Genomic DNA, 27,847 nt, shown 5'->3' with positions numbered 1-27,847 from the left:
TACCATTCTGATTCTAGACATGAATCAAATGTGTGTCTTAGGATTGGATTGTTTATTTCAAGCCATCTTCATCATGCCTCTGTGGTTGGTGCTGTAGCCTCATTTGCCAGATAGGAAACAGGAAGCTGAGAGAACAGAGCTGGGGGCTGCACCCAAGCCCATGCTGCCTTAGTAACATCCAGGACAACTCAGCTCTCCCCGGGACACACCATGTAATCCACCCTACCATGTCCCCATGGCCTGCGGTGGCCCTGAAAAATCACTCTTGCTGCGAATCTCAATCTGTCTTCTCATTTTGTCCCCAGATTGCCTTGGGTCCCCAGTGTTTACTCCCATCAAGGCAGACATAAGCGGCAACATCACGGTATGTACCTGGCCGGGCAGCCACAGCCCAAGACTTGCGTTAGGAATCTAAGCCCACCTGGGTTACCAGCATCATGGTCCCAGCTGCAAGCTTCCCACCCCAAGGAAGGGAATGGAGACATGGAAGATGGGCCTCAAGCTTGTCCAATCAGGGCTCAATGTTCTCTGCCCTCCTCCACAGTCTTGCCGTCTGGTCACCAGTCTAGCCTGACTGGAACCAAAGTCTAATTAAAGGGTTGACCCTGAGAAGGAACCTGCTGGTTCTTTCATCTATCCCCACCAAGTAAGTAAGCTCCAAAGTCTACAGTCAGCACTGGTCTGGCCTTCCCCTTCTCCAATCCTGGTAGTTCCTGATGCCGCCTCCCCAGCCATAGACTGCCTGTGAGAATCCACGTAGGGCCCAGCCAAGGGCTTGGGACACACTGCATGATCTCATTTCTTCATCCCAGCAGCCCTTTGAGGCTGGTCCTGTGTTATCCCCTTTTTACAGATGAGGAAGCTGAGACTCAGAGGGGTTGAAGGACTCACTTAAGGTCACAAGCAAGTACGTGGCAAAGCTGGGATTCAGACCCAGGCCTACCTGGCTCCATCTCAGAGGCCTTCGTTCCTGGACTTCTTGGAATCCTCGGAACCTATTTCCACTTGTCCACCAAAGCAAAACTTCAGATACTTGGTGTCTGAGGCAGTGTCAGTAGTGGCTGGAGAACATGAACTCTGTACCAACTGTGTGACCTTGGGCAAGTCCGTGCTCCTCTGTGAGCCTCAGTGTCTCTGCCTGTAAAATGGGATAATGACAGCAACATCAGGTTTGCCACCAGGATCATATAAGGTAGTGCCTGTAAAGCATTTTGCAAATCCTGGCTCATGTGAACAGTCATAGTTATTGTTACAAGTCTTATCCCTGCTGTTCCTGGAGGGCAGGAAGGAGCAGGAGATGCCGGTAGGGTGCTTTTCACCCAGCGTGCGGGCCAGATGTCTATGGGGGCAGCTTACCCAAGGGGAAATCCTGTGTGCTCCATTTCAGAAAATCAAAGCTGTGTACGACACCAACCCAGCCAAGTTCCGGACCCTGCAGAACATCCTGGAGGTGGAGAAAGAAATGTATGGAGCAGAGTGGCCCAAAGTAGGGGCCACACTGGCGCTGATGTGGCTGAAAAGGTGATGGGCTCTGGTGGCAGGGCCTGGGCTCTGTGCTGCAGAGGAGGGAAAGCAAACCTGTCACTGTTCCGCAATGTCAGCTCAGGCTGGGAAGGTCACTTCCGAGCCCTTCCAGTGTGATGCTAGTTAATGGCTGGGAAAAGGCCTCCCAATGGCCAGGGGTTGCCTGACAGTGATGCTTCCTGGTTCCAGTCCCATCGTATATGAGCACACCCTGATCTGGGAGTTGTGCTAAGCTCTTTATACACCTGATTGGGTTTCATATTCTGTGAGTTAAGTGTGGTAGCTATTCGCATCTCACAGACGAGGCAGCTGGCGCTTCTGGAGGCCAAATCACGTGCCCATGTCATCCAGCACAGTTATGCAGGTTGCATACTGCACAAAGGTGTCCTGTTTAGGGCTGGTCACGCGTACAAAGTGGATTTGTATGTTATGACAGTTTCTTGGTAGAAGTACACCATCTTGAGGAGAAGGAATTCTTTTATTTTTTATTTTTAGAATCCCATTCTGTTACCCAGGCTGGAGTGCAGTGGCACAATCTCGGCTCACTGCAGCCTCCCCCTCCTAAGTTCAAGCAATTCTCCTGCCTCAGCCTCCTGAATAGCTGGGATTACAGGTGTGCACCACCATGCCTGGCTAATTTTTGTATTTTTAGTAGAGATAAGCCCGCCATGTTAGCCAGGCTGGTCTCAAACTCCTGGCCTCAAGTGATCCGTGTGAGGCAGGTGTGAGGCACCATGCCCGGCCGTGAGGAGTTCTAATTTGCACAAATACATCCTATGGGCTAGTTTGAACTCATGCTGTTCTCTACCAGCTACAGACTCTTCAGCCCTTAAACCCAGTGCTCCTGCCCCTTAGAGCACCCCACCCTGACTTGATCCCCACCCCACTGCAGGGAGGGAGCAGAGCAGCTCATCTGGGGACCCCAGTGGGACAGTGAGGGGCAGCAAAGGAAAGAGCCTGCTGGGGGTCAGTGAGGCAGGCAGGGTTCACATCCTGGCCTGTGACTGAGCCTTTCTAGGGGAACCTCAGTGCTTTCCTCTGTGAAATGGGCTGATTGTGCCAAGCTCAGCCTCACAGGCCCCAGGGAAGCAAGAGATGAGATGATGTGTGCTAAGGGGCTGGCCCTGGTGAGATTTTCGATGTGGACTCCTTGTTGTACCCCATCCGCTTCTCCTGGCTCTCAAAACATCACCCTTCCCCTTGAGGAAAAGCTCGAGTGGCCATTGGAGGATGCTCAGGGAGGTCTCAAGCAGAGGAGCACCGTAGCAGACTTAGAAAGATGCTGAGGGCTGGGGAGTGGAGGCGGGAAGCCTGGTACACGCGGGGCCAGTCTCGTCAGTGTGCCCGGTGTATCCATAGTCTGTGGTCCACGAACCCTTCGAGGGCCAGCACTGTGGCTTCATTCCTCAAGCCTGATGGTTGCCTACCATGTTTCAGCCTGTGGGGGTCATGTGGACACAGAAATGGACAAGGCAGGCCCAGACCCACCCCTCGTGGATCTTACAGCCAGTGTGACTGTTGTCATGGGCCAGCACCAGGCCTGGAGGAGAGAAGGTGCTCGGGAGATAGTCAATGGAGCCAAGTGGTCACGTTACTTGTAAGCAGAAGGGAAAGATGATTAGGGAATAACCACTCCCTCTGGGGTGTGCATGTTCCTGGCTCACAGTAGGTGGCAAATTCAGAGTCCATCAGGGTCTTTCACGACAGGGCTGTGCAGGGTCCTAACGAACCTTCTCCTCCCTGGGCCACAGAGGCCTCCGCTTCATCCAGGTCTTCCTCCAGAGCATCTGCGACGGGGAGCGGGACGAGAACCACCCCAACCTCATCCGTGTCAACGCCACCAAGGCCTACGAGATGGCCCTCAAGAAGTACCACGGCTGGATCGTGCAGAAGATCTTCCAGGTGAGCCACCCCCATGAGCCCCAAAGGACCACCAGCTTGCAGATTCTGCTCCCCACTCTCCCCCTGCTTGGCCGAGGCCTCCTGGCCTGTGAGGCTGTGTTTACCCCCTCGGGCTCAGGAAGGGCTCCCTCATCTATTTGGGTGAGGCTAGTGTACTGAGAGGTCCCCCTCCCGTGCCCTTGGCCAGCCCCATTCACAGCTGCAGCGGGTGTCACTGTAGCTACTCCACGGTGTTTCTCTTTAGGGGCCTTGGCCTGCAAGGCCTGATGGTGGGGCGACGAGAAACCACAGGGAAAGCCCTGGAGGACCCCAGGTCAAAAGTGGCCCAGCGTGATGGCCCCTCAAATTTACCCCTCAAATTCAACCCCTCAAATTCAGCTCCCATTCCCCTGGGAGCATCTGCTGAAAGGACACCGGCCCTCTGGGTTCTTGGTGGCTTGTGTTGGGGTGACATCGGCCAGGGCTCCTGGAGGTGAGGCTTCAGCACCTGCCTGGTTAGGTGAGGGCCCTACAGTTGATCACCAGGCGGACAGCCCTGCTCAGGAGACGTGCGAAGGCCCTCCGGCTGCCCTGCGCCATGCCCTTCACCTGCTGCTTGCTGCCCTCATCTCACCCACGTGTTCCTGCCCGGCCTGTTCTGGCCACCCTTTCTGCTGCAGCTCCCTCTGCCTGCCCACCCTGGCGGCCATGAGAACGAGGGGCTGACGGGCCCTGTACAGTGTTCCTGTGGGGTACAGTCTGCAAGCAGGCTGAGGCAGAAGCCAGTATGGTTCCAGAGAGGAAGAGCTGGTCATAGGGTGAGATGCGTGGCAGCCCCTGGGCCATCCACCCCGGGAGCTGTAGACAGGGCCCATTCCCATGGGCCCCTCGAGAGCTCCACGGTGCATTGCCCCTACAAATCCTCAAACCACCACGTCAGTAGTAATAGTGTGTCCTGTGTACCTGGCCCAGGGCAGCTGCCCATGAATTGTAATCTTCACAGATGCACCATAAGGTGGGCACTGTTCTCACTTCCATTTCCCAGATGAGGACAGTGACGCTCAGACAAGGTCACACAACCCAGAAATGGGGGGCTGTGATCCTACCTCCTTGAGCCTCAATATCATCTTTCAAATGGGTATAAAATAGGCACTACTCAAAGAGTCATTGTGACAATTAAATGAATTAATCACTATAAAGTGCTTGACACATGGTTCACATGGTTTACACTCAGTACATCAAAGCTATTACTTTTTTTTTTTTTTTTTTGAGACAGGGTCTCACTCTGTCGCTGTCGCCCAGGCTGGAGTGCAGTGGCACAGTCTTAGCTTACCACAACCTCCACTTCCCAGGCTCAAGCGATTCTCCAGCCTCAGTGTCTTGAGTAGCTGGGACTACAGGTGCGAGCCACCAACACCTAGCTAATTTTTGTATTTTTTGTAGAGACGAGATTTCACCATGTTGCCCAGGCTGGTCTCGAACTCCTGAGCTCAAAGCAATCCTCCCACCTCGGCCTCCCAAAGTGCTGGGATTACAGGCGTGAGCCACCACCCTAGCTATTACTGCTTTTATTATGAAAGAATAATATTTGGCCAGGCGCGGTGGCTCATGCCTGTAATCCCAGCACTTTGGGAGGCCAAGGCAGGTGGATCACCTGAGGTCAGGTTGGAGATCAGCCTGGCCAATATAGTAAAACACCATCTCTACTAAAAATACAAAAAATTAGCTGGGCATGGTGGCGGGCACCTGTAGTCCCAGCTACTCGGGAGGTTGAGGCAGGAGAATCACTTGAACCCAGTAAGCGGAGGTTGCAGTGAACCAAGATCACGCCACTGACTCCAGCCTGGAGGACAGAGTGAGATTACGTCTAAAAAATTTTTTTAAATAATATTTATACTTTCCTCATCCTATCAAACTCATGGCCTAAACTTTTTTTTTTTTTGGAAACGGAGTCTCGCTCTGTCACCCAGGCTGCAGTGCAGTGGCGTGATCTCAGCTCACTGCAACCTCTGCCTCCCGGGTTCAAGCAATTCTCCTGCCTCAGCCTCCCGAGTAGTGGGACTACAGATGCCAGCCACCACACCTGGCTAATTTTTGTATTTTTAGTAGAGATGGAGTTTTATCATATTGGCCAGGCTGGTCTCGAACTCCTGATCTTGTGATCTGCCCACCTCGGCCTCCCAAAGTGCTGGGATTACAGGCATGAGCCACCGTGCTTGGCTAGCCTAAGCTTTTTATCTAGTTGTACCTTTTTTCTTCTGGCTCTGAAATTCTGTGAATTTTGAATTCTCTGTACTTTTCAAGTATGGGAGCAGCTCTGAAATTTAGGGAAGTATCGCCCCCCTAAGGACAAAAGAGAGACCACAGCATATTTAGCAGTCGTCTCCCCAACTCAGAAAGTGGGTTTTCTGAAGGAGCAGTTCACCTTTTCTGGAGCAGGGAACCCAGAGGGAAGAGATTCACCCATGCTGAACACCTACTGTGTGCCTGGTGTTGTGCTGAGTGCCTACTGTATGCCTGGTGCTGTGCTGAGCACTTTGTACAAGCCCCCTAATCCTTATAAAAGCAACCCGATTAGGTGGCAGCCATTATCCCCATTTTGCAGATGAGGAAACTGAAGCTCAGAGAGGCTAACTGACTTGCTCAAGGCTCACAGCTAGTTGATGGCCCAGACTGGCATTTGCATCTAGGCTCGTCTGTCCGGAAAGCTGATGTCCTTCCTGCTGTCGCTCAAAATACACCTCCCTTTTCCTTTCCCTTCCAACACCTCAAATAGCACAACCCCCTGTCCAGCACAGACCCAGGGAAGACCCCTCCCAGAACCCTGGCCTGCTGGCCTGGCTCCTCAGCCCCCGCTAACGCTGTGCCTACCTCCCTTCTTGCCTGTCTCAAGGCAGCACTGTACGCAGCACCCTATAAGTCTGACTTCCTGAAAGCGCTCTCCAAGGGGCAGAATGTGACGGAGGAGGAGTGCCTGGAGAAGATCCGCCTCTTCCTAGTCAACTACACGGCGACCATCGATGTCATCTACGAGATGTACACCCAGATGAACGCTGAGCTTAACTACAAGGTGTAGGCATGCCCACTGCTGGACACGTCCCCGACTCGTGGCCACATGGGGAAACAGGCAAACCAGAATCACTGTGAATCAAGTCGGTGAGCTGCCCCTGGCCTGCGTCCCCCAGAGCAGCCCAGGGTCCTGCCAGAGTCTGCAGGGGACAGCCCTCGTTTTTTAAGTCTTTTTTTTTTTTTTGGTCTATTCTAAAGGACCAGTAAATAATGATCTTACTTCCAAATCTCCTTGGAATTTCACGACAGCACAGACTGACTTTATACCTTCATTTCAGCGTGGTAAAAATCGATTAACACTTCTAATGAGTCAAGTCCTAGAGTTTTTTGGTTTTGTTTTGTTGCCAACGAGGAACACAGCTCTGGGGGAATGGTGTCATCCACCTCGCTTTAAAAATAAGCACATGATGGCTGGGCGCCGTGGCTCACGCCTGTAATCCCAGCACTTTGGGAGGCTGAGGCAGGTGGATCGCCTGAGGTCGGGAGTTTGAGACCAGCCTGGCCAACATGATGAAACCCCATCGCTACTAAAAATATAAAAAATTAGCTGGGCATGGTGGCGCACGCCTGTAGTTCCAGCTACTCAGGAGGCTGAGGCAGGAGAATCGCTTGAACCCGGGAGGTGGAGGTTGCAGTGAGCTGAGATCGCACCATTGCACTCCAGCCTGGGCAACAAGAGCGAAACTCTGTCTCAAAAAAAAAAAGAGGTGGGTGGATCACTTGAGGTCAGGGTTTGAGATCAGCCTGACCAACATGGTGAAACCCTATCTCTACTAAAAATATAGAATTAGCCAGGCATGGTAGCGCACGCCTGTAATCCCATCTTCTTGGGAGGCTGAGGCAGGAGAATTGCTAGAACCTGGGAGGTGGAGGTTACAGTAGCCGAGATCGCGCCACTGCATTCCAGCCTGGGCAACAAAAGCGAAACTCTGTCTCAAAAAAAAAAAAAAAAAAAAAAAAAGCACGTGACCTTATGAGGCTCTCGCTGTATTGTTATTTTAAGGACTATAAAGAGTTTGATTTAAAATTATGCAGGGCCCCTATGTGGGATTTTTTAAAAAGCAAACTGGTGTGTATTCTCATGTGGTTTGCACAGCCCAGCCTCACAGCACTATTATAAACCCTGCTCTTTCTGTCTCGCTAGACAGATTTTTTTGTTTGTTTTCTTTTTTCTGGTTGTTTTTTGTTGTTGTTGTTGTTGTTTTACAGCTGAAACCAACCAGCAAGCCCTTGATGACCAAGAGGCGTTTCTTTCAAAGCTACAGGGCACAAACAATTGACCATAGATGACTCCGTTTGCATTCTTCTGCAGAATTATTTCCTTCAGGGACAGATTTTCCAACCTAAGAAACTACCTACCGTGTGTATTCTCTTGACGGGGAGAGATGAACCCTTCAGCTGCTAAGATCCAAGAAAACGCCTCACTGCCTTAACCTTAACTGTTCTTCCTGGCGCTAAAAAGAGCTGTATTTTTTAAAGTGCTGGGGCAAACAAAGCAACCCCAAAAGAGTTGATGTGTGTTTTAAAAGAAAAAACCCAATGAGGAACAATTGGAGATTTTTATGAAGAAACTAAATAATCCTTAATAAATAAATCTCTATTTTGGAATCACATCTGTGCACTGTATTGGTTCTTGATTTTTTTTTTCTTTCCTGCACCAGAAATTACAACTGGGGACCCTTACAAATCCTACCAAGAATGTATTTTCTGGCCTCCATGGTTTTAAAATTTTATTTATTTATTATTTTTAAATGTTTTTGTAGAGATTGGGGTCTTGCTGTGTTGCCCAGGCTGGTCTCAATCTTCTGGCCTCAAGCAATCCTCTTGCCTCAGCCTCCCAAAGGGTTGGGATTACAGGCATGAGCCACTGCACCAGGCCTGGCCTCCATGGTCTTAAAAAACAGAACTGGTTGCTGCATGGAGAAACGGGAATTTCACATAAGAATCTTGGGTTTCGGCAGGGTGCAGTGGCTCATTTCTGTAATCCCAGCATTTTGGGAGGCCGAGGTGGGTGGATCACTTGATGTCAGGAGTTCGAGACCAGCCTGGCCAACATGGTAAAACCCCATCTCTACTAAAAATACAAAAATTAGCCAGGTGTGGTGGTGGGTGCCTGTAATCCCAGCTACTTCAGAGGCTGAGGCAGGAGAATTGCTTGGAACCAGGAGGCAGAGCTTGCAGTGAGCCAAGATCGCACCATTGCACTCCAGCCTGGCTGATAAGAGCGAGACTCCATCTCAAAAAAAAAAAAAAAAAAAAAAAAAAAAAAAAATCTTGGGTTTCTGTAGCCATAAAAAAGAATGAGTTCATGTCCTTTGCAGGGACATGGATAAAGCTGGAAGCCATCATTCTCAGCAAACTAACACAGGAACAGAAAACCAAACACTGCATGTTGTCACTCATAAGTGGGAGTTGAACAACGAGAACACATGGACACAGGAAGGGGAACAACACACACTGGGGCCTGTCAGGGGTGGTGGGTAACGGGAAGGAGAGCATTAGGACAAATACCTAATGCATACAGGGCTTAAAACCTAGATGACAGGTTGATAGGTGCAGCAAACTACCATGGCACGTGTATACCTATGTAATGTATAATTAAGAAAAGAACCTTGGGTTTCTAGCTTCTTTTGAAAAACCAGGCTGCCTGGTGGGAGCTGAGAGATGACTGCCCCCTTGGCTGGGCAGGGCAAGGGAAAGGGGAATCAATTCTCCACTTTGCCTTAGTCTCCACCCATCCCTGTTGCCTCCCCACCCCGGACCAGTTTGCACTTTTTCATGGGCTGTTGTTTTTTCTTATTCTAGGGTTAAATGTAGAGGGAAATATTTATTTTATTTTGTTCCTGCTCCTATCGAGCTTATAATCTAGTGGGCAAGATGGACCGGTAAATCAATAATGATGAAATAGAGTGGTCAGTTCCCAGAGGGAACCTGGAGCCTCAGAGGAGAGGCAGCGTCCTGGGATGTATCTTAGGGAACTGGGGCATGCATCAAGCCTCTGTGGAAGTTCGGGGGTAGGGAAGCCTAGTAGAAGAGGAGGGTCAGGGGACACTTCAAGGCACAGGCAAAGACCTGGTGGCTTGACCCAGAGCAGGCTGTGTATGTGTGTGTCACATTGCACCATTAAGAGATTTGAACTTGACCCTGAAAATTATGGACACCTTCAAGACTCTTGTGTGCAATTGCATATACCCAGGTATATGCAGATACCCAGTTTGGAAAGCTCCCTCTAACGTGGTCAAGAGATGGAAGCCTGAAATAAGTTTTTTCCTGTCTGTGATTTTATTATATTTTCTCTTTCTCTTCCTGCCTTCCTTCCTTCCTTTCTTTCTTTCTTTTTTTTTTTTTTGAAGGAGTCTCGCTCTGTTGCCCAGGCTAGAGTGCAGTGGCGCAATCTCGGCTCACTGCAACCTCCACCTCCGGGGTTCAAGCAATTCTTTGCCTCAGCCTCCCGAGTAGCTGGGATTACAGGCGCCTGCCACCATGCCCAGCTAATTTTCATATTTTTTAGTACAGACGGGGTTTCACCATGTTGGCCAGGCTGGTCTTGAACTCCTAACTTTGTGATCCGCCCACCTTGGCCTCCCAAAGTGCTGGGATTACAGGTGTGAGCCACCGTGCCCGGCCAATTTTATTATATTTTTTAATAGTCCTCAGATTAGGGATGTTACTGTTCATTCTAAGCTCTAAATGCTTTTTAGGGTTTTTTTCCTTTGGATTTCTTAGAAATACAGAATTCTGTCTCTCCTTTTTAAAGTGATTTTTTTTTTTGAGACAGAGTCTAGCTCTGTCACCCAGGCTGGAGTACATTGGCGCAGTCTCGGCTCACTGCAGCCTCCACCTCCTGTGTTCAAGCAATTCTCCTGCCTCAGCTTCCTGAGTAGCTGGGATTACAGGCCGCTGCCACCATGTCCGGCTAATTTTTTAAATAAAAAAAAAAAAATTGTTGTTGTTTTTGGAGACGGAATCTCGCTCTGTCTCCCAGGCTGGAGTGCAGTGGCACAATCTTGGCTCACTGCAACCTCTGCCTCTCGAGTTCCAGTGATTCTCTTACCTCAGCAGGAGAGTAGCTGGGATTACAGGTGTGCACCACCACCCCAGCTAATATTTTTGTATTTTCAGTAGAGATGGGGTTTCACCATGTTAGCCAGGCTGGTCTCAAACTCCTGACCTCAAGTGATCCGTCCGCCTCGGCCTCCCAAAGTGCAAGGATGACAGGCATGAGCCGCTGTGTTCGGCCTTAAAATGATGTTTTCTTGGCCGGGCGTGGTGGCTCACGCCTGTAATCCCAGCACTTTGGGAGGCCAAGGCGGGCGGATCACAAGGTCAGGAGATCGAGACCATCCTGGCTAACACGGTGAAACCCCGTCTCTACTAAAAATATAAAAAATTGGCCAGACGTGGTGGCGGGCGCCTGTAGTCCCAGCTAGTTAGGAGGCTGAGGCAGGAGAATGGCATTAACCCGGGAGGCGGAGCTGGCAGTCAGCCGAGATAGCGCCACTGCACTCTAGCCTGGGTGACAGAGCAAGACTCCGTCTCAAAAAGATCTTTTCTTTATGCCTCTAACATAATACGGTGAGACCGGAGGGCAATTTTTTTGTGGAAGGCAGGGATTTTCCCAGCCCAGCCCCCGTTCCTAGTACCTGCGGGGACCCTGGGAACATTTTGGGTTTTCTACCCCAGAGACAAAAGCCAGAAAGGCATCTATGCCCTTCCCGTTTCATCCTTGTCAAAGTGTGACTGAGTTCCATCTGGGGCAGGGAGGAAACAACACACATTGTTCACTATATAACGGGCCCTGCAAAAGTGTTCTACACAAATCATTTCACAACCACCTGAGACGTGGACCTCAGTAGCCCCGTTTATCAGAGAAGGAAATTGAACCCCAAGGGTGTGGCAAAGAGACTTGCCCAGGGTAACCCAGCCAGATACGGGGCCACAGAAGTTTCATGTCCGACTCCAAATCTCCCCTCAGCCGTGTTCACTTGTGTGCCAGCTGACAGTGAGCCTATTTTCAGCACACCTCCTGCCAGAGCGTTCCCACTGATGGGGTGCTGCCTTATCTGACCCAGGTTAACCGTACAGAAACCCAAATTAGCTCAAATGTTTGACGAGGGTTGACATTGACTTGTTGATTCATTCAGTTAAAACTCACTGAGCCCATTACAATGCAACATGTCAAACTCATTGTAATACATCACTATTATAGACAAGGAACTGAAATTCACTTTGTAACAATTAAACAGCAGAAGAACTTTTGTCTTTTTAAAGACAGGGTCTTGCTTTGTCACCTAGGCTGGAACGCAGTGGTGCAATCATAGCTCACTGCAGCTTCAAACTCCTGGGCTCAAGGGATCCTTCTGCCTCAGCCTCCTGAGCAGCTGGTACTACAGGCATGCACCACCAAGCCTGGCTAATTTTTTTTTTTTTTGAAAAGGAGTCTTGCTCTGTTGCCCAGGCTAGAGTGCAGTGGTGTGATCTCGGCTCACTGCAGCCTCCACCTCCTGGGTTCAAGCAATTCTACTACCTCAACCTCCCGAGTTGGGATTACAGGTAGCTGGGATTACAGGTGCCCGCCACCACACCCAGCTACCTTTTGTATTTTTAGTAAAGACAGGGTTTCACCATGTTGGCCAGGCTGGTCTCGAACTCCTGACCTCAGGTGATCCACCTGCCTCGGCCTCCCAAAGTGTTAGGATTACAGGCGTGAGCCACAGCATCCGGCCCCAGCTAATCTTTAAAAAAATTTTTTTGTGTTGACTATGTTGTCCAGACTGGTCCATTTTTGTTTAAAGGCCTTTACCCATTCCTGTATGAAGGCTAGGATAATTTTAGAGCAACTGAGATAAAATGCAGAAATAGCAATCACATAGTTTTCAAAACTAACTTTGGGATTAAAGAGGAAGTATGTAGACAACTATAATTTGTTAACGATTTATAGGAACAAGGAGATTTGGCTATTGTCACATGAGAGACCATTACCCAAGGACAAAGAAGTTTCACAAACTTCCCCCTGACCCTTGCTGGCACCCAGATGTCTGCCTCTTTCTTTCCTCCCTTACCTAAAATATAAGACAAAGCCAAGCCCATATATACATATATTTTTTTGAGACGGAGTCTCACTCTGTTGCCCAGGCCAGAGTGCAGTTGCGCTATCTCAGCTCGCTGCAACCTCTGCCTCCCAGGTTCAAGCGATTCTCCTGCCTCAGCCTCCTGAGTAGCTGGTACTACAGGCGTGCACCACCACACCCAGCTAATTTTTGTATTTTTAGTAGAGACGGGGTTTCACCACGTTGGCCAGGATGGTCTCCATCTCTTGACCTTGTGATCCACCCGCCTCGGCCTCCCAAAGTGCTGGGATTACAGGCATGAGCCACCACACCGGGCCCAAGACCATATAATTCTAAGAGGGCTCTTTAGAACATTTAGGCCATTTAGGTTTGCTGGCTCTCCAAAATAAAGTCGCTTTCCTTGCTCCAACTCCTGGCCTCTCGACTGAGTGGCTATCATGCAGGGAGCAGAAGGAGTTTGGACTCGGTTACAACTTCACCTTTCAGAGTTTCAGTTTCCTTATCCGTAACACACAGGTCTTGTTGTGAGGCTTCAATTAAATGTTACCATTTGTAAGGTAATTAGAACAATGTTTGGAGCATAGTAAGCTGCCTTAGTAGGTGTTCAGGTGTTCAATAAAACTGCAAAGATATATTTACGTGATGTGGGGCATAGGCTGATGAGATCGAATACTGGAGTCCTGGGTCGGCTGTCTATTAGGGAAGTAGACTTGGACAGCTCACTTCACCCCTCTGAGCCTCAGTTTCCTCATCCATACAATGGGAATACCAACAGTTTCTAGCTCACCGAGTCAATGAAGCTGCCCGGGCAGGCGCTTATCTGCGTAATCGTTCAATGTTGACCCAATTACCGTCGTTTGCAGGAGGTTATATGGGGACACGACCCTTCAGTTTTGCTGGTTGGTGGATGGGTTCCCGGGTTCACGCCGGCCCCACAGCCCTGCGCCTGCGCATTGAGCGCCTGCGCTTGAGCCCCTGCAGCTCCCACGGGCCCGGTAGGTGGCGCTGTCCCCATTGTGCCGCAGAGGCAGAGCTGGGAGGACCCGCCAGGCCCTGCGCCTCCCCACACCCCACCAGGCTCCTGCCCGCTTCCAAAGTGGGTGGAACGGAGGGAGGGCAGGAGGGGCAGGAGAACTTGTCCTCCTACCGTGCTTGGGCTGTTTCCTAAGGGCTAAGTGAGAAGCCTCACTTGCACACTGTTGGGAAAGTTTGCAACTCCTCCAGCAGGTGTCTTGGGGCCCTGAGTTCACACCTGCCTCAGTGTGGAGGGTCATTAGGTGTGTCCTGTTATTTTCACTGCTACTACTGCCACCAGCACCACCACCACCTAACAATTCTTGGGTTCACGTCCAGGTTCTGAAACTTTGAAGTTGTGTGCCCAGGACAAGTCAGTTCCCCTCTCTGAGCCTCAGTTTCTGCATCTGTGAAATGGGACAGAAACATCTCTACCTTGCAGTATTACATGAAATAAGGCGTGTAAAATACCTGACACATAGAAGATATTCAATAAATGGATTGTGTTAATATTTTTATTAATTATGATGCTACAGCCTGCCAAAGGCTCCTGAAAGGACAACTGGTTCTTAATACAGTTAGTTAAACCGGATCATTTTCACCTACTCCCTGTTCTTGTTTGTTTTGAGATGGAGTCTTGCTCTCTCCCCCAGGCTGGAGTGCAGTGGCATGATCTCGGCTCACTGCACCCTCTGCCTCCTGGGTTCAAGTGATTCTCCTGTCTCAGCCTCCAGAATAGCCAGGACTACAGGCATATGCCGCCAGGCCCAGCTAATTTTTGTATTTTTTTTTTTTTTAGCAGAGACAGGGTTTTACCATGTTGGCCAGGCTGGTCTTGAACTCCTGACTTCACGTGATCTGCCCACCTCAGTCTCCCGAAGTGTTGGGATTACAGGCATGAGCTACCACTCCTGGCCTACTCCTTGTACTTGAAGATACAGTAGGGCCCTTCTCAACACATCAACAAGGAACACCAGAAAATGTTGTGCATTCTCAACTCTCACTCTGCCCTGATCCACTGTATGACTCTGGGCAAGCCTCTTCTGTCCTCTGGGTCTCAGTTTCATCTTTAAAATTGGGATTAGCAACCTAAATGCCCACTGATGGACAGTGGAGAAAGAAAATGTGGTATATACAGACAATGGAATACTATTTGGCCTTAACGAAAGAATGAAATCATGTCATTAGTAGCCAACATGGCTGGCAGTGGAGGTCATTTTGTTAAGTGAAATAAGGCAGGCACAGAAAGACAAATATTGCGTGTTCTCACTCATTTGTGGGAGTTTAAAAAAAAAGATCTCGTGGAGATAGAGAATAGAATGATAACCCAGGCATGGTGGCTCACGTGTGTAATCCCAGCAGTTTGAAAGGCCGAGGTGGGCGGATCACTTGAGGTCAGAGTTCGAGACCAGCCTGGCTAACATGGTGAAACCCTGTCTCTACTAAAAATATAAAAATTAGCTGGGTGTGGTGGTGCACACCTGCAATCCCAGCTACTTGGGAGGCTGAGGCAGGAGAATTACGTGAACCCAAGAGGTAGAGATTTCAGTGAGCTGAGATCACGCCACTGAACTCCAGCCTGGGGGACAGAGCTAGACTCCATCTAAAAAAAACAAAAGTTTTTTTTGAGACTTGAATGATAGATACCAGAGGCTGGGAAGGGTGTGATAGAGGGAGGGCGGGATAAAGAGGTTGGTTGATGGGTACAAACATATAGTTAGGTAGAGAAATAAGCCCCAATATTCCATAGCAGAGTAGAGTGACTACTATAGTTAGCAAAAATGTATTGTATATTTCTTTCTCTTTTTTATTTTTTTGAAACAATGTCTGTCTCCATCATGCAGGTTGGAGTGCAGTGGCCCAATCTTAGCTCACTGCAACCTTCACCTCCCAGGCTCAAGCCATCCTCCTGCCTCAGCCTCCCAAGTAGCTGGGATTACAGGCACGCATCACCACGTCCAGCTAATTTTTGTTGTTGTCATTGTAGTTGTTGGAGATGGAGTCTCGCTCTGTCTCCCAGGCTGGAGTGCAGTGGCACGATCTTGGCTTACTACAACCTCTGCCTCCTGAGTTCCAGTGATTCTCCTGCCTCAGCCTCCTGAGTAGCTGGGACTACAGGCATGCGCCACCAAGCCCAGGTAATGTTTTTGTATTTTTAGTAGAGATGGAGTTTCCCCATGTTAGCCAGGCTGGTCTCGAACTCCTGACCTCAAGTGATCCATCCGCCTCGGCCTCCCAAAGTGCTGGGATTACAGGCGTAAGCCACTATGCCTGGACCTAATTTTTGTATTTTTTTGTAGAGACGGAGGTTTCATCAGGTTGGCCAGGCTGGTCTCGAACTCCTGACCTCAAGTGGTCTGCCCACCCCAGCCCCCCAAAGTGCTGGGGTTATAAGTGGGAGCCACCGCACCCGGCTTGTATATTTCAAAGTAGCTAGCAGGGAGGACTTGAAATGTTACCTACTCACAGAAATGATAAATACGAGTGATGGATACCCCAAATACCCTGACCTGATCATAACACATTCTGTACACGTAACACTCACTTGTACCTCATAAATATGTAAAATATTTCCTGTCAATAAAAAAATAAGTAAAAACAATGTACACTACTCTGGTAACAGGAACACTAAAATCTCAGACTTCGCTGCTATACAATTCATCCATGTAACCAAAAACCACTTGTTCCCCAAAAGCTATTGAAAAAAAAATATATATATATAAATTTAAAAATAAATAAATAAAAATAAAACAAAATTGGGATTAGATAGTTCAAAGTTCCTGCCCAGCTCTGACAATCTACAATGGATACCTTTTTTTTTTTTGAGACGGAGTTTCTCCCTTGTTGCCCAGGCTGGAGAAGTGCAATGGCATGATCTTGGCTCACCGCAACCTCTGCCTCCCAGGTTCAAGCGATTCTCCTGCCTCAGCCTCCCGAGTAGCTGGGATTACAGGAGTGGGCCACCACGCCCAGCTAATTTTGTATTTTTAGTAGAGACAGAGTTTCTCCATGTTGGTCAGGCTGGTCTCCACCTCCCAACCTCAGGTGATCCACCTGCCTTGGCCTCCCAAAGTGCTGAGATTACAGGCATGAGCCACTGCACCCGGCCAATGGATACCTTTTACCACTGTATCCAGCTCCCGGTTTGTATTTATAAGTTCAGTAAAATCTACACTCTGCTTCTGACAAGGAATGGGGCCACAAATGCAAATACACTTAGCACAGCGCCTCCTGCCAGGGGGTGCTGGATAAAGGGCAGCTGTGAAGATGATGAACCCTTAATCAGTCCTTGATCTGACCCAGAGAAGATTGTTTGGAAGGGATAGTCATTCAACCCCTGTTTGCTGAGCACTTACTATGTTCAACGCTCTGAACTCGGCTAAGGGGATCTTGCAAGAAGACAGATAAGGTCTCTCTCTCTCTCTTTTTTTTTTTTTTCCAGACAGAGTCTCGCTCTGTTGCCCAGGCTGGAGTACAGTGGCATGATCTCGGCTCACTGTAACTTCCGCCTCCCAGGTTAAAGCGAATCTCCTATCTCAGCCTCCCGAGTAGCTGGGATTACAGGCGCGTGCCAGCATGCCCAGCTAATTTTTGTATTTTTGGTAGAGATGGGGTTTCACCATATTGGTCAGGCTGGTCTTGAACTCCTGACCTCAGGTGATCCACCTGCCTCGTCCTCCCAAGGTGCTGGGATTACAGGCGTAAGCCACCGGGGGCGCCCGGCCGACAGATAAGGTCTCTATTCCCCAGGGGTACAACAAGGTCCAGTGCGCAATGAATCCAGAGAGGGAAATGAGCAGTGGAGGACAGCAAAAGGGGTCATGTGATGGAAATGACTACAGACCCCTGATTTAGATTGGAGTCCGGGTGGGCAGAGCTCTCTGAGGAGGTGACATTTCAGCTGGGATCTGAAGGGGCATAGCTAGTGCAAAGGCCCCGGGGCAGGAGAGAAAGCAACATGCACCAAGGACAGAGAGAGGCCAAGGTGGCCAGAGCCTGGAGAACAAGAGAGGGTGGCAGTGGGGGATGAAACCCACAGGTGCTGAGGCCAGCGTGAGTGTGGTTTTTGGTCTAAGAACAGGGGAAATCATCGCTCCTGTGAGTAGGGGGCGACAGAGCCAGTTTACAGGTTGCAAGCTGTTAGCCAGGATCTATTTCTAGGGGTCCCTTTGGGGGACTCGGAAGAGAGGCTGTCCCCTCCCCTGCCCCAATCCAACCTCTGCTCCTGCCTGGCTGGGTAAAGTGAGACTTCCTCACACAAAGTGTGCTTTACTTTGTTGGGGGCGCGGAGTAGGGAGGGTGTCCCCAGGCCTCTGAAAGTCATGATCCTCTCTCTAGAAGGTGCTCCCTCATCCCCTCACAATTTTACTCCCTGTTCTAGGACCTCCATGGACTCCCAGTTGCCCACCCAGGGACCCCAGCTTGGAAGTCCTGAATCAGCCTGCCTTCCCTGGGACCAAGGCCTAGACACTCCCATCCCTGCCTGTGCCATCGCCTTCAGATGGAGGCTATCTTTGAAGTGCCCGTGGCCAGCTGTGACTGGCCCTACCCACAGGCCACCACGCCCAGCTGCCCAGAGGAATGGAATCACAGCCAGTGGCTGGGCAGCTGAGAGTAGCTGTGCCCATGGCAACGGTCATCTGAGATGAGCTTCCTCCCCACCTGGCCTCAGGTTTCTGGCCCAGAGAGAATTCCAGAAGAGCCTCATTGAAGGTCCCTGGCAGGGTGGGGCCCTGGTGTCTGGGACAAAAGCTTGCTATTCTCGGGACCAGGGTGGACAGAGCACTGATTGTCTGCAGCCTTTTTGTGTCCAGTCTCTGTGGCTTCTTGGTAAATGGGGGGAGATGTGATTTCATGGGGAACCTGGGAGACCATCAGACCCTGTCTCCTCCCTGCTGTGTGACTGTGGGGAGGTTCCTTCACCTCTCTGGGCGTGCTTCCTCTTGTGCAGCTGGATGGAGCTCATGAAGGCAGAGCCCTACACAGTGCCTCTGGCACACAGCAAGCAGTGCATAAATGCATACTTGTTAGCCCTGGTGCTTCCCCTGCCCTTTCCTCCCTAGTTTCCTGTGTTTTTCCTTCTTTTCATCATGATTTGAGCCCCTGTGTGGCATTCACTGGGGAAAGTGCAAAGAAGGCAGACCAGAATGTCTCTCCATATCTCCCACCCCACGCCTATCCCTGATCTCATCCTAGGGGGTGTGAACAGGGACCCCCCTTGGTGGTGAGGGTCCTGAGGCACACAGGACAGTGGGAAGCGGTTGCTTAGTGGCTGAAAGGTGCAGTTGGAATTCAGAATATCCTGGATTTGAATCCTGATGGCACCATTGGCAGGTATCTATCTCCTCGGATAAACGGCTTTCACTGTGTGTGGAGCCTCAGTTTGTCGGTCTGCAAAAGGTAGGGGAGAAGACCCGCCCACAGGAGGGGTGGATGAGATGAAGATGATGGGGAGGAGGGAAGAGGGGCTGAGAGGCTGGTGCAGGAGGGGCTGAGAGGCTGGGATTTGCAGGGGTCCAACCCCACATCGTGGCCTTGGCTACATCCATACCTCAGAGACCCACTCCAGGCCCCCAGGGACCCCGACATTAACTCTTGGCCTAAACCAACCCCCAGCTGGGCTAAGGGGAGGGGGCGGGGTTGGGGAGGGGACATGGAATGAAGGAAGGGAGAGAGCAGGGGCAGGACAGCAGGGAGTGTGGGGAAGGAGAGGAAAGAAGTTTCTGCCTGGGGAGTGAGGAGGAGAGCTATGCTTGCTGTCTTTTGGACTCAGTAGTTCCCATTCGTAAAATGGGCACAATCAAATGGGGAAATTGATGCCCACTTCACAGGGTTGCTGGGAAGGGAGATGTGAAGGAACATACAGGAGAGCACTGGGTGAAGCTGGAAGCGCTTGGGTGGGAGGGCACATGAAGTTAGTCTTGGAGGAGGCGGGGCCCCATTGTGGGACTATTTATTGAACAGTTACTGTGTTCCCGTACTGCCCAGCCCTCACAAGCCCTATTGTGTTTAATCCCTACAACCTGAAGAGGCAGGGGAAGTTACTGCTCTCATTTTACAGATGAGAGAAGCAGGGCTCAGAGAGGCAAAGTCACCCGCCCTAGGTCACAGCTTAGAAATATGATAGAGCCACACCCAATCGTTTTGATCCTAGAGATCATGTCTTCTTCTTCTTCCTCCTCCTCCTCTTCTTCTTCTTCTTTTTTTTTGGAGAAGTGGTTTCTCACTATGTTGCCCAGGCTGCTCTTGAACTCCTGGCCTCAAGCGTTTCTCTTGCCTCAGCCTCCCAAAGTGCTGGGATGACAGGCATGAGCCGCTGTACCTGGCTGTCTTCTTCTTTTTTTAAAAAGAAAATTTCACAACAGCTTTATTAAGATAGTCATATACCATACAATTCACCCACTTAAAGTGTACTCTTCAGTGGTTTTTATTTTATTTATTTATTTAATTTTTAAATTTTTTTGAGTCTTATTCTGTTGCCCAGGCTGGAGTGCAACGATGTGATCTTAGCTCGCTGCAACCTCTGCCTCCCAGGTTCAAGCAATTCTCCTGCCTCAGCCTCCTGAGTAGCTGGGATTACAGGCGCGCATTACCACGCCTGACTAATTTTTGTATTTTTAGTAGAGATGGGGTTTCACCGTTTTGGCCAGGGTGGTCTGGAACTCCTGACCTCGTGATCCTCCCACCTTGGCCTCCCAAAGTGCTGGGATTACAGGCATGAGCCACTGTGCCTGGCCTTCAGTGGTTTTTAGTATAGTCATACATATGAGCAACCATCACCAGTCAATTTTAGAATATTTGCATCATCCTATTTGGTTGGGTGTGGTGGTATGCGCCTGCAGTCCCAGCTACTCAGGAGGTTGAGGTGAGAGAATGGTTTGAACCCAGAAGTTAGAGGGTGCAGTGAGCTGTGGTTGCACTGCTGCACTCCAGCCTGTGCGACAGGAAAAGAAAAAGAAAACCCATACCCTTTAGCTATTACCCTTGGCCCCCCAAATCCTCCCTTCCCCCCAGCCCCTGACGACCACTAAGCTCTTTTCTGTTTCTATAGATTTGCCTCTTCTGGCCATTTCATATAAATGGAATTATGTAATATGCGGCCTTTTGTGTCTGGCCACTCAGCATCCTGCTTCCAAGGTTCATCCATGTTGTTGCATGACTCAGTAACCATTCATTTTATTGCCAAATAGTATTCCATTGTGTGGATATACTGTGTTTGTTTATCCACTGAGAATTTGAGTCCTTTTCTTTTTTTGGCTATTATGAATAATGCTGCCATGAACATTCAAGTTTTTCTATGGACGTAAGTTCTCATTTCTCTTGGCTATGTTTCTGGGGTGGAATTGCTGGGTCATATGGGAACTCTAGATTTTTTTTTTTTTTTTTTTGAGACAGGATCTCACTCTGTTGCCCAGGCTGGAGTGCAGTGGCACAATCTCAGCTCACTGCAGCCTCCGCCTCCTGGGCTTAAGCAATTCTTGTGCCTCAACCTCCTGAGTAGTTGGGATTGCAGGTGCCCACCATCATGCCCGGCTAATTTTTGTATTTTTTTTTAAATTAGACATGGGGTTTCACCGTGTTGGCCAGGCTGGTCTCGAACTCCTAGCCTCAAGTGATCCTTCCGCCTTGACCTCCCAAAGTGTTGGGATTACAGGCGGGAGCCACCGTGCCTGGCAGTAACTCTAGATTTAATATTTGGAGGAACTGCCAGACCGTTTTGCATAGCAGCCACTCCATTACACATTCCCACCAGCAGTGTGCGAAGATTCCAGCTTCTCCACTTCCTCATCCACACTTATGGTCTGTCTTTTTGAGATCATATTCTTTTTTTCTTTTTTTCCTAGACAGGGTCTCACTTTGTTGCTCAGGCTGGAGTGTAGCTGCCTGATCACAGCTCACTGCAGCCTTGACCTCTGGGGCTCAAGTGATTCTCCTGCCTTAGCCTCCCCAAATGCTATGATTACAAGTGTGTGCCACCGCACCTGGCCAGGAAAATATTCCTGCTGGTCATGCTACACTGTAGAGTCTGCTGGGCTTGGGTTCAAATCTTACCAGTTGTGGGATGATCTCAGACAAGTGGTGTCTTTGTGTCATTATCTATAAAATGGTGGAAGAATTCCTCCTTTCCAGGCTGTCAAAAGATGAACTGAGTTAGTGGCAGGATCAGGACTGTGCCAACTGTAAAGTGAGGTGCACATGTCTTGTTTTTATAACTGGGTACCCTGGGTATAAAGTCCCTGAGATCCTGACCTGTCTGGCTCACCAATCTCTCCCCAGCATCTGGCACTGGACCTGGCATACAGTAAGCACTTGGTAAATGCAGACCCTTGGCTGCTGCCCAGGAACCTTTCTTAGGGGAGGTCGCTGAGTCCACCTGGGGCAGTCCAGGAGCTACGTGGAGACCAAGGCTGCGCCCCACATGTGGCTGCCACATGACTCACAGCCAATGCTGAGGGCCTTGAAAATCTTTCCTTCCCTAAGAGGAAACATTATTTCTGGCTAGGCACAGTGGCTCATGCCTGTAATCCCAATGTTTTGAGAGGCCAGGTTATGAGGATCACTTGAGCACGGGAGTTTGAGACCAGCTTGGGCAGCATAGCGAGACCTCACCTGTACAAAAAATAAAATTTAAAAAGCCAGGCTTGGTGACACGCATCTATAGTCCCAGCTATTCAGGAGGCTGAGGCAGGAGGATCGCTTGAACCTAGGAATTTGAGGCTGCAGTGAGCTATGATCAGGCAACTGCACTACAGCCTGGGCTACAGAGCAATACCCTGTCTCTCTCTAAAAATAAAAAAAAAAAGATTAAAAATTAAACTTAAAAAGTATATTCATATTGTTGTGTGACCCTCGTTCATCTCCAGAACTCTTTGCATCTTGCAAAACTGAAACCCCATGCCCAACAAACAGCAACCTCCCATTCTCCTCTCCCCCAGCTCCATCAACCAGGACTTTTTTTTTTTTTTGAGATGGAGTTGCTCTCTGTTGCCCAGGCTGGAGTGCAGTGGCACGATCTCTGCTCACTGCAACCTCCCTCTCCCAGGTTCAAGCAATTCTGTCTCAGCCTCCCAAGTAGCTGGGATTACAGGTGCCCACCACCATGCCCAACTAATTTTTGTATTTTTAGTGGAGACGGGGTTTCATCATGTTGGCCAGGCTGGTCTCGAACTCCTGACCTCAGTTGATCTGCCCACTTCAGCCTCCCAAAGTGCTGGGATTACAGGCATGAGCCACTTCGCCTGACCCATCAACCAGTATTTTTAAAGCACCTACTAAGTGCCAGGTGCTAGACCTGTGGTCATGAACATGTTCCCTTGCTTCATGGACACTGGTACCCATTTTTAGGTGAGGAAACTGAGGCACAGAGAGAGGGAGGCTCTTGCCCACAGCCCCCACCACAGCTCCTTCTCCCATCAGCGGCAGGGCAGGATTTGAACCCCAGTGTCTGGTGCAGAGGCCAAGCTCCAGCTGCTTAGCCCAAGATGAGTCACTTCCCTGCATGGGGGCCTCAGTTGCCCCATCTGTGAAATGGGGATCAGGAAAGAGTTGGGTTAGTGATGCTGATGCTGAGTGCTCAGGCCCCTTCCCTCTGAGCTTAGAGAAGAGGAGGTCGCCATCCCTGGCCCCATCTCCTCCAGTTCCAGTCCCCAACATCAGCCTCCTTATGGCTGGAATCACCCTTGCCATTTTCTTTAAATTGAGACAGGCCTTTCTGCAGAAATGGGTCCCAGACTCACTCCTCCACCCTCAACCTGGCCCAGCCCCAGCCCCAGCCCTGAGGAACCCCAGCAGATAGCTGTCTGTCAGGGAGGTGTGAGGGGCCCTGTGTTTACCTTCCTCTCCACTGCCAGACATCTGCCTGTTTACTCCGGACCCTCAGAGGGTTCTCTTTCCCACCCCAACCCCCACCATGGAGGGAGCAGCTTTTGGAGAGGCCACACTCCTCTCCAAGCCTCAGTTTCCCATTTGCAAAATGGGTAGAGCAAACCCTACCTCACAGCCTGTTCTCCCTCTCACCCCCTACGCTTCTGTGCTCAGTGAGTTAATTATTAGGGTTTGTTTCTTTGTAAATGTTTCACGCTGGAGGTGAACACATCACTCCTATTCAGGGGTACACACACACACACACACTCTCTCTCTCTCTCTCTTTCGCCTCCCCACCCAGCAATTCTAAAATTTCACTTTCCAGCTGTTGGACCTCAGGAGAGATGCTGCTATTTTCAAGCTGAGGAAGAAGGAGCTACCCCACAGTCCCTGAGTCAGCTCAATTTAGTGAAAACACTAATGATGAAAATGGCATGGCTCTGGGCCGGGCACGGCGGCTCACACCTGTAATCCCAGCACTTTGGGAGGCCAAAGTGGGTGGATCAACTGAGGTCAGGGGTTCGAGACCAGCCTGGCCAACATGGTGAAACCCTGTCTCTATTAAAAATACAAAAAATTAGCCTGGCGTGGTGGCGCACGCCTGTAATCCCAGCCCCCAGGAGGCTGAGGCAGGAGAATCGCTTGAACTCAGGAGGCAGAGGTTGCAGTGAGCTGAGATCACACCCCTGCACTCCAGCCTGGGCGACAGAGTAAGACTCTGTCTCAAAAAAAAAAAAAAAAGGGCTCTGCACAGCCTGGATGCTCCCAGCATTTTCACTGCGACTGTGAGGTGAGGACTTTTGTATGCCCCACTCTACAGGGGGATGTAGAGGCACTGAGGCACAAAGGTGAAGGGACTTGCATAGGGCTGCTGGGTTTGAGAGTCACAGAGCCAAGCTGTGGGCCTGCTAGGCTTTCCAACCACCCTGGAGGAAGTGAGCTGCCCATCCTGTGGAGGTATTCAAGTGGACTCAGCGCTGGGTAGAGGGTATGGCTATGTGTTGGGGCCCACCTTTGTTATCTGATAAAAGAAAATACATGGGTAGGTGTGGTGGCTCATGCCTATAGTCTCAGTGCTTTGGGAGACTGAAGTGGGAGGATCACTTGAGGCCAGGAGTTGGAGACCGGCTGTCCTCCCCCACCCCCTCTTCTACAAAAAAATAAAAATTAGTGGGGTGTGGTGGCGCATGCCTGTACTCCCAGCTGCTCAGGAGGCTGAAGTGGGAGGATCTCTTGAGGCCAAGAGTTTGAGGCTGTAGTGAGCCGTGATCGTGCCACTGCACTTCAACCTGGGTGACAAAGGGAGAACATGTATCAAAAATAATAATAATAATAATAAAAAATAAGCAAAAACGCATTGAGCCAGGCACGGTGACTCACACCTCTAATCCCAGCACTTTGGGAGGCCAAGGTGGGTACATCGCTTGAGCCCTGGAGTTTGAGACCAGCCTAGGCAACATAGTGAGACCCTATCTCTGCAAAAAATTTAAATAAAATTAGCCAAGCGTGGTGGTAGGCGTCTGTGGTCCCAGTTACTAGGGAGGCTGTTACGGGAGGATTGCTTGAACGCTGGTGGTTGAGGCTGCAGTGATTCCTGATCACGCCACCGCACTCCAGCCTGGGCAACAGAGTGAGACCCTGTCTCAAAAACAACAGCAACAAAACATTGATGGCCTACTCCGAGGCAGGCTTCGCAGTAAGCACTGGGTGAAGACCAAGGAGAGCAGCTCACATTTATTTACCCCTGAACCATCTCTATGGGCCATACCCGAGGGTAGGGACCTCCTTCAACGCCTCGGAGGGAATTGTCTGCTGAATGAATGAATGAGCAAACACGTGGAGGACTGGGCCGGGACGCCCATGAACAGACTAGGACACAGTCCCAGGGCGGCCCGAAATCACGGAGCAAGATCGAATCGGAGCCGATTCCAACTAGAGCCCTCTCCAAAGACCGTCTGCTGCTCTATCCAGGGATCGCGACACCCATTTTCCAGGCGAGGAAACTGAGGCCCTGGCCCTGCACCTCCCCCGCAGGGGAGGCCCTCGCTGGGCGGGCGGGGTGCGAGCAGGGGCCGCCCCTTCTAGGGCCTGCGCTCGGCGGGGTCCGCGGGCCGGCGGGTGGGCGGGGAGCTGGCCGGGGGCGGCGCGCGGCTGGAACCTGAGCCGGCGGAGGAGGGACCCGCGGGCGGACGGGCGCCGGGCGGGCCGGCCGGGATTCAGGAAGCGCGGAGCTCCCGGCCGCCGGCGCCCAGCCGTCCCGGAGGTAAGTGGGGCCCGGGCCCGGGAGGGGCGGCTCAGCCGAGGTCCCCTCGCGCCCCTGGGGACATCTCCGTGGCCCGTCCGGCTCCAGGGGGTCCCGAGGCTCCAAAGTGCGGGCCAGGGGCGCGGGAGACGGAAGGCGCGAGGTTCCGCAGGCGCCAGCCTCTCAGCTAAGTGCCCTTGGGCCGGACACCGGCTCTTTGGGCCTCGGTTTTATCACCTGTGAAATGGGCACCAACGTGGGGCCTGGGGTAGCAGGTCTGCGGGGAGGGCGGTTCGGTTCCCTGAGACCCCAAGCCAGGGAACCAAAGGCCCGGAGCCTTGCAGCCCACCTTAGGAGACTTGGAAGAGGGATTTCGGGGGACCTAAGGTTTGCCCTTGGCCCCTGAGCATGTCGGAGGGAATTTGGAGTCTGGAGCTTCCAAAGTCTTCTTCTTGGTTACTGAGTCCCGGAGAGACGGCTGTTTCCTCCAAGAGGCATGAAAATCTTTAACCTCTAGTTCTGCCCTGGACTCTCAGGACGTCCCGGGGGCGGGTGGCTCCTGGGGGTGGGGGAGAGAGAGACTCCCACACTCCCCGCTTGCCTGGAAACACCAACCACAGACGCATTCATCGAGCCACCCACTGCTCCAGCCTGCCCCAGCTGTTCCCTCTGTCTGTCCTCTCTGTTTTGCAGATGGGGAAACTGAGGCTTAGGTCGGGGATCTGACAATTGGGATTTAAACCCAGGGGCTATCCAGCCCCAAAGCCCTTCCCACCACACCAGGTGGCCTGTCCTGGGGCCAGCTCTGCACACAGGGCCTGGTGCCCCCTGGGTGCTTGGGAAGTGGCAGGGCAGAGGTGGGCCCTGTGGCTGTTCTGGCTCAGCTTCTAAAACAAGAGCCTCTGCTGGGGGCAGAGGGACCGTGAACCCCTGAAATGTTAGGCAGATACCCTGTGGGAGCTTTGTTCTGGGATGCTAAGAACCGCTTGAGGATTTAAGCTTTGCCACTTTGGCTCTGGAGCAAGGGCAGAGGGTAAGTCGGGACTCCCCGGGCTCCTGAGGAGGGTGACGAGGTGGGCTTTTGGGGGAACACGGGTAGAAAGGTCAGGCCTGGGTTATCTGGGGGGCTAAGAGTGGGCCTGTGTGGGGCCCGGGGTGTGCTCTGCAGTCCCCTGCTGTGTGACCTTGGCCTGGTCCCTTAGCTGTCTGGACCTTTGTGTTCTCTCCTCTGTAATACTGGGGTGCCTGAGGGCAAGCCCCCAGGGCTGTCATGAGGACCGATGACCTTCCAGGAACCTGGCACAGCCACTGTTGGCTGCCATCATCGTTTAACCAGTTGTTGTTGCCCCAAACATTTTCTTAACAAAGAGGGTAAAAAAAGTCAATTGGCCATTTCCACATTTCTCTAGTTCATTCTGTTTGAAGAATGATGGGAACCAGAAAGCCTGGACACCCACCTTGATTGGTGAATTGCAGGGGGAAGGGGTCCCAGACACAAATGGCAAATGGCAGTCATAGTTCAGGGCGGTTCACTTTGTAAGATCAAGGTGGGGCTGTTTTGAAATGGAGGTAACCAGGGAATGGTTGCCTGAACAAAAAGGGTGTGATGCCCCCAGGAGGGATGTTTCACATGAGCTCCTGTGAGGATGGCTGGGATTCCCCAGGTGAAACCCAGGTACCTTATATCTGGGGAAGGGGCTGTGGAGGTTCCTCCTGCCTTATCCGGTGCCAACTGGGCCTCTGCCACTTACTCCCTCCTCCAGCAAATGCTCTCTGCAAGCTCACCTGTGCCAGCTCTGGGCTGGGCACTGGAGCAGTGAGATGCTTCCAATCCCAGCTTCGCTGTAGCCTGAGGCGTGTGAAGGCAAGAAGGATTTTCCCTTGTGGCCCCCCGGGGAGGAGCTCCCACACCTGACTTGTGAGCATCTAGCAAGGTGTGCATGGATGGCCGACGCTTAGTAAATGTATGCTGTGGAATGGATGGGGTCAGGGGAGAATGCCGTAGGGTAGGAGGACTGGCCCAGGAAGGACCCACGAAGGCTTGGTCAAGGTAGTGTTTGAGCCGCACCTTAAAGAATAAACGCAGAAGTAGAGGAAAGAGTATTCAGGCAAAGAGAATGGCACTAGCAGAGATATGACTTTTACCTGTTACCAGGTGGCTACACCTGGGGTTTATAGAGCA

At 51.0% G+C, this 27,847-nt stretch overlaps 2 protein-coding genes across 6 annotated transcripts in view; both read left to right on the top strand.

Moving 5' to 3' along the window:
* GLTP (glycolipid transfer protein) overlaps window positions 1–25,204 on the top strand; it is a 46,693-nt gene extending 21,489 nt beyond the window's left edge. Inside the window, exons 2-6 of one of the 3 annotated variants that reach the window (XR_008620493.2) lie at window positions 306–364; window positions 1,388–1,521; window positions 3,276–3,426; window positions 15,547–15,697; window positions 17,941–25,204. Coding sequence is in view for 2 of the 3 variants with exons in the window: in XM_003832500.5 (XP_003832548.1) it covers window positions 306–364; window positions 1,388–1,521; window positions 3,276–3,426; window positions 6,299–6,481 (527 nt within the window). In the remaining variant the exon portion in view is untranslated. Of the gene's footprint in view, window positions 1–305; window positions 365–1,387; window positions 1,522–3,275; window positions 3,427–6,298; window positions 8,086–15,546; window positions 15,715–17,940 lie in introns of those variants that run through there. The other 2 variants (XM_055096109.2, XM_003832500.5) reach the window with 2 other exon arrangements.
* A 405-nt stretch (window positions 25,205–25,609) lies between these two features.
* Window positions 25,610–27,847, top strand: part of TRPV4 (transient receptor potential cation channel subfamily V member 4) — a 50,355-nt gene continuing 48,117 nt past the window's right edge. For all 3 annotated transcript variants that reach the window (XR_010108869.1, XM_063593192.1, XM_034934437.3), the window contains exon 1: window positions 25,610–25,686. The gene's annotated coding sequence lies outside the window, so the exon portion shown is untranslated. The remainder of the gene's footprint in view (window positions 25,687–27,847) is intronic.

This window comes from Pan paniscus, chromosome 10 (assembly GCF_029289425.2).
Source record: "Pan paniscus chromosome 10, NHGRI_mPanPan1-v2.0_pri, whole genome shotgun sequence".
Taxonomy (NCBI): Eukaryota; Metazoa; Chordata; class Mammalia; order Primates; family Hominidae; genus Pan; species Pan paniscus.
The sequence above is the reverse complement of the archived record's forward strand: the minus strand, read 5'-3'. Positions and strand labels throughout refer to the sequence as shown.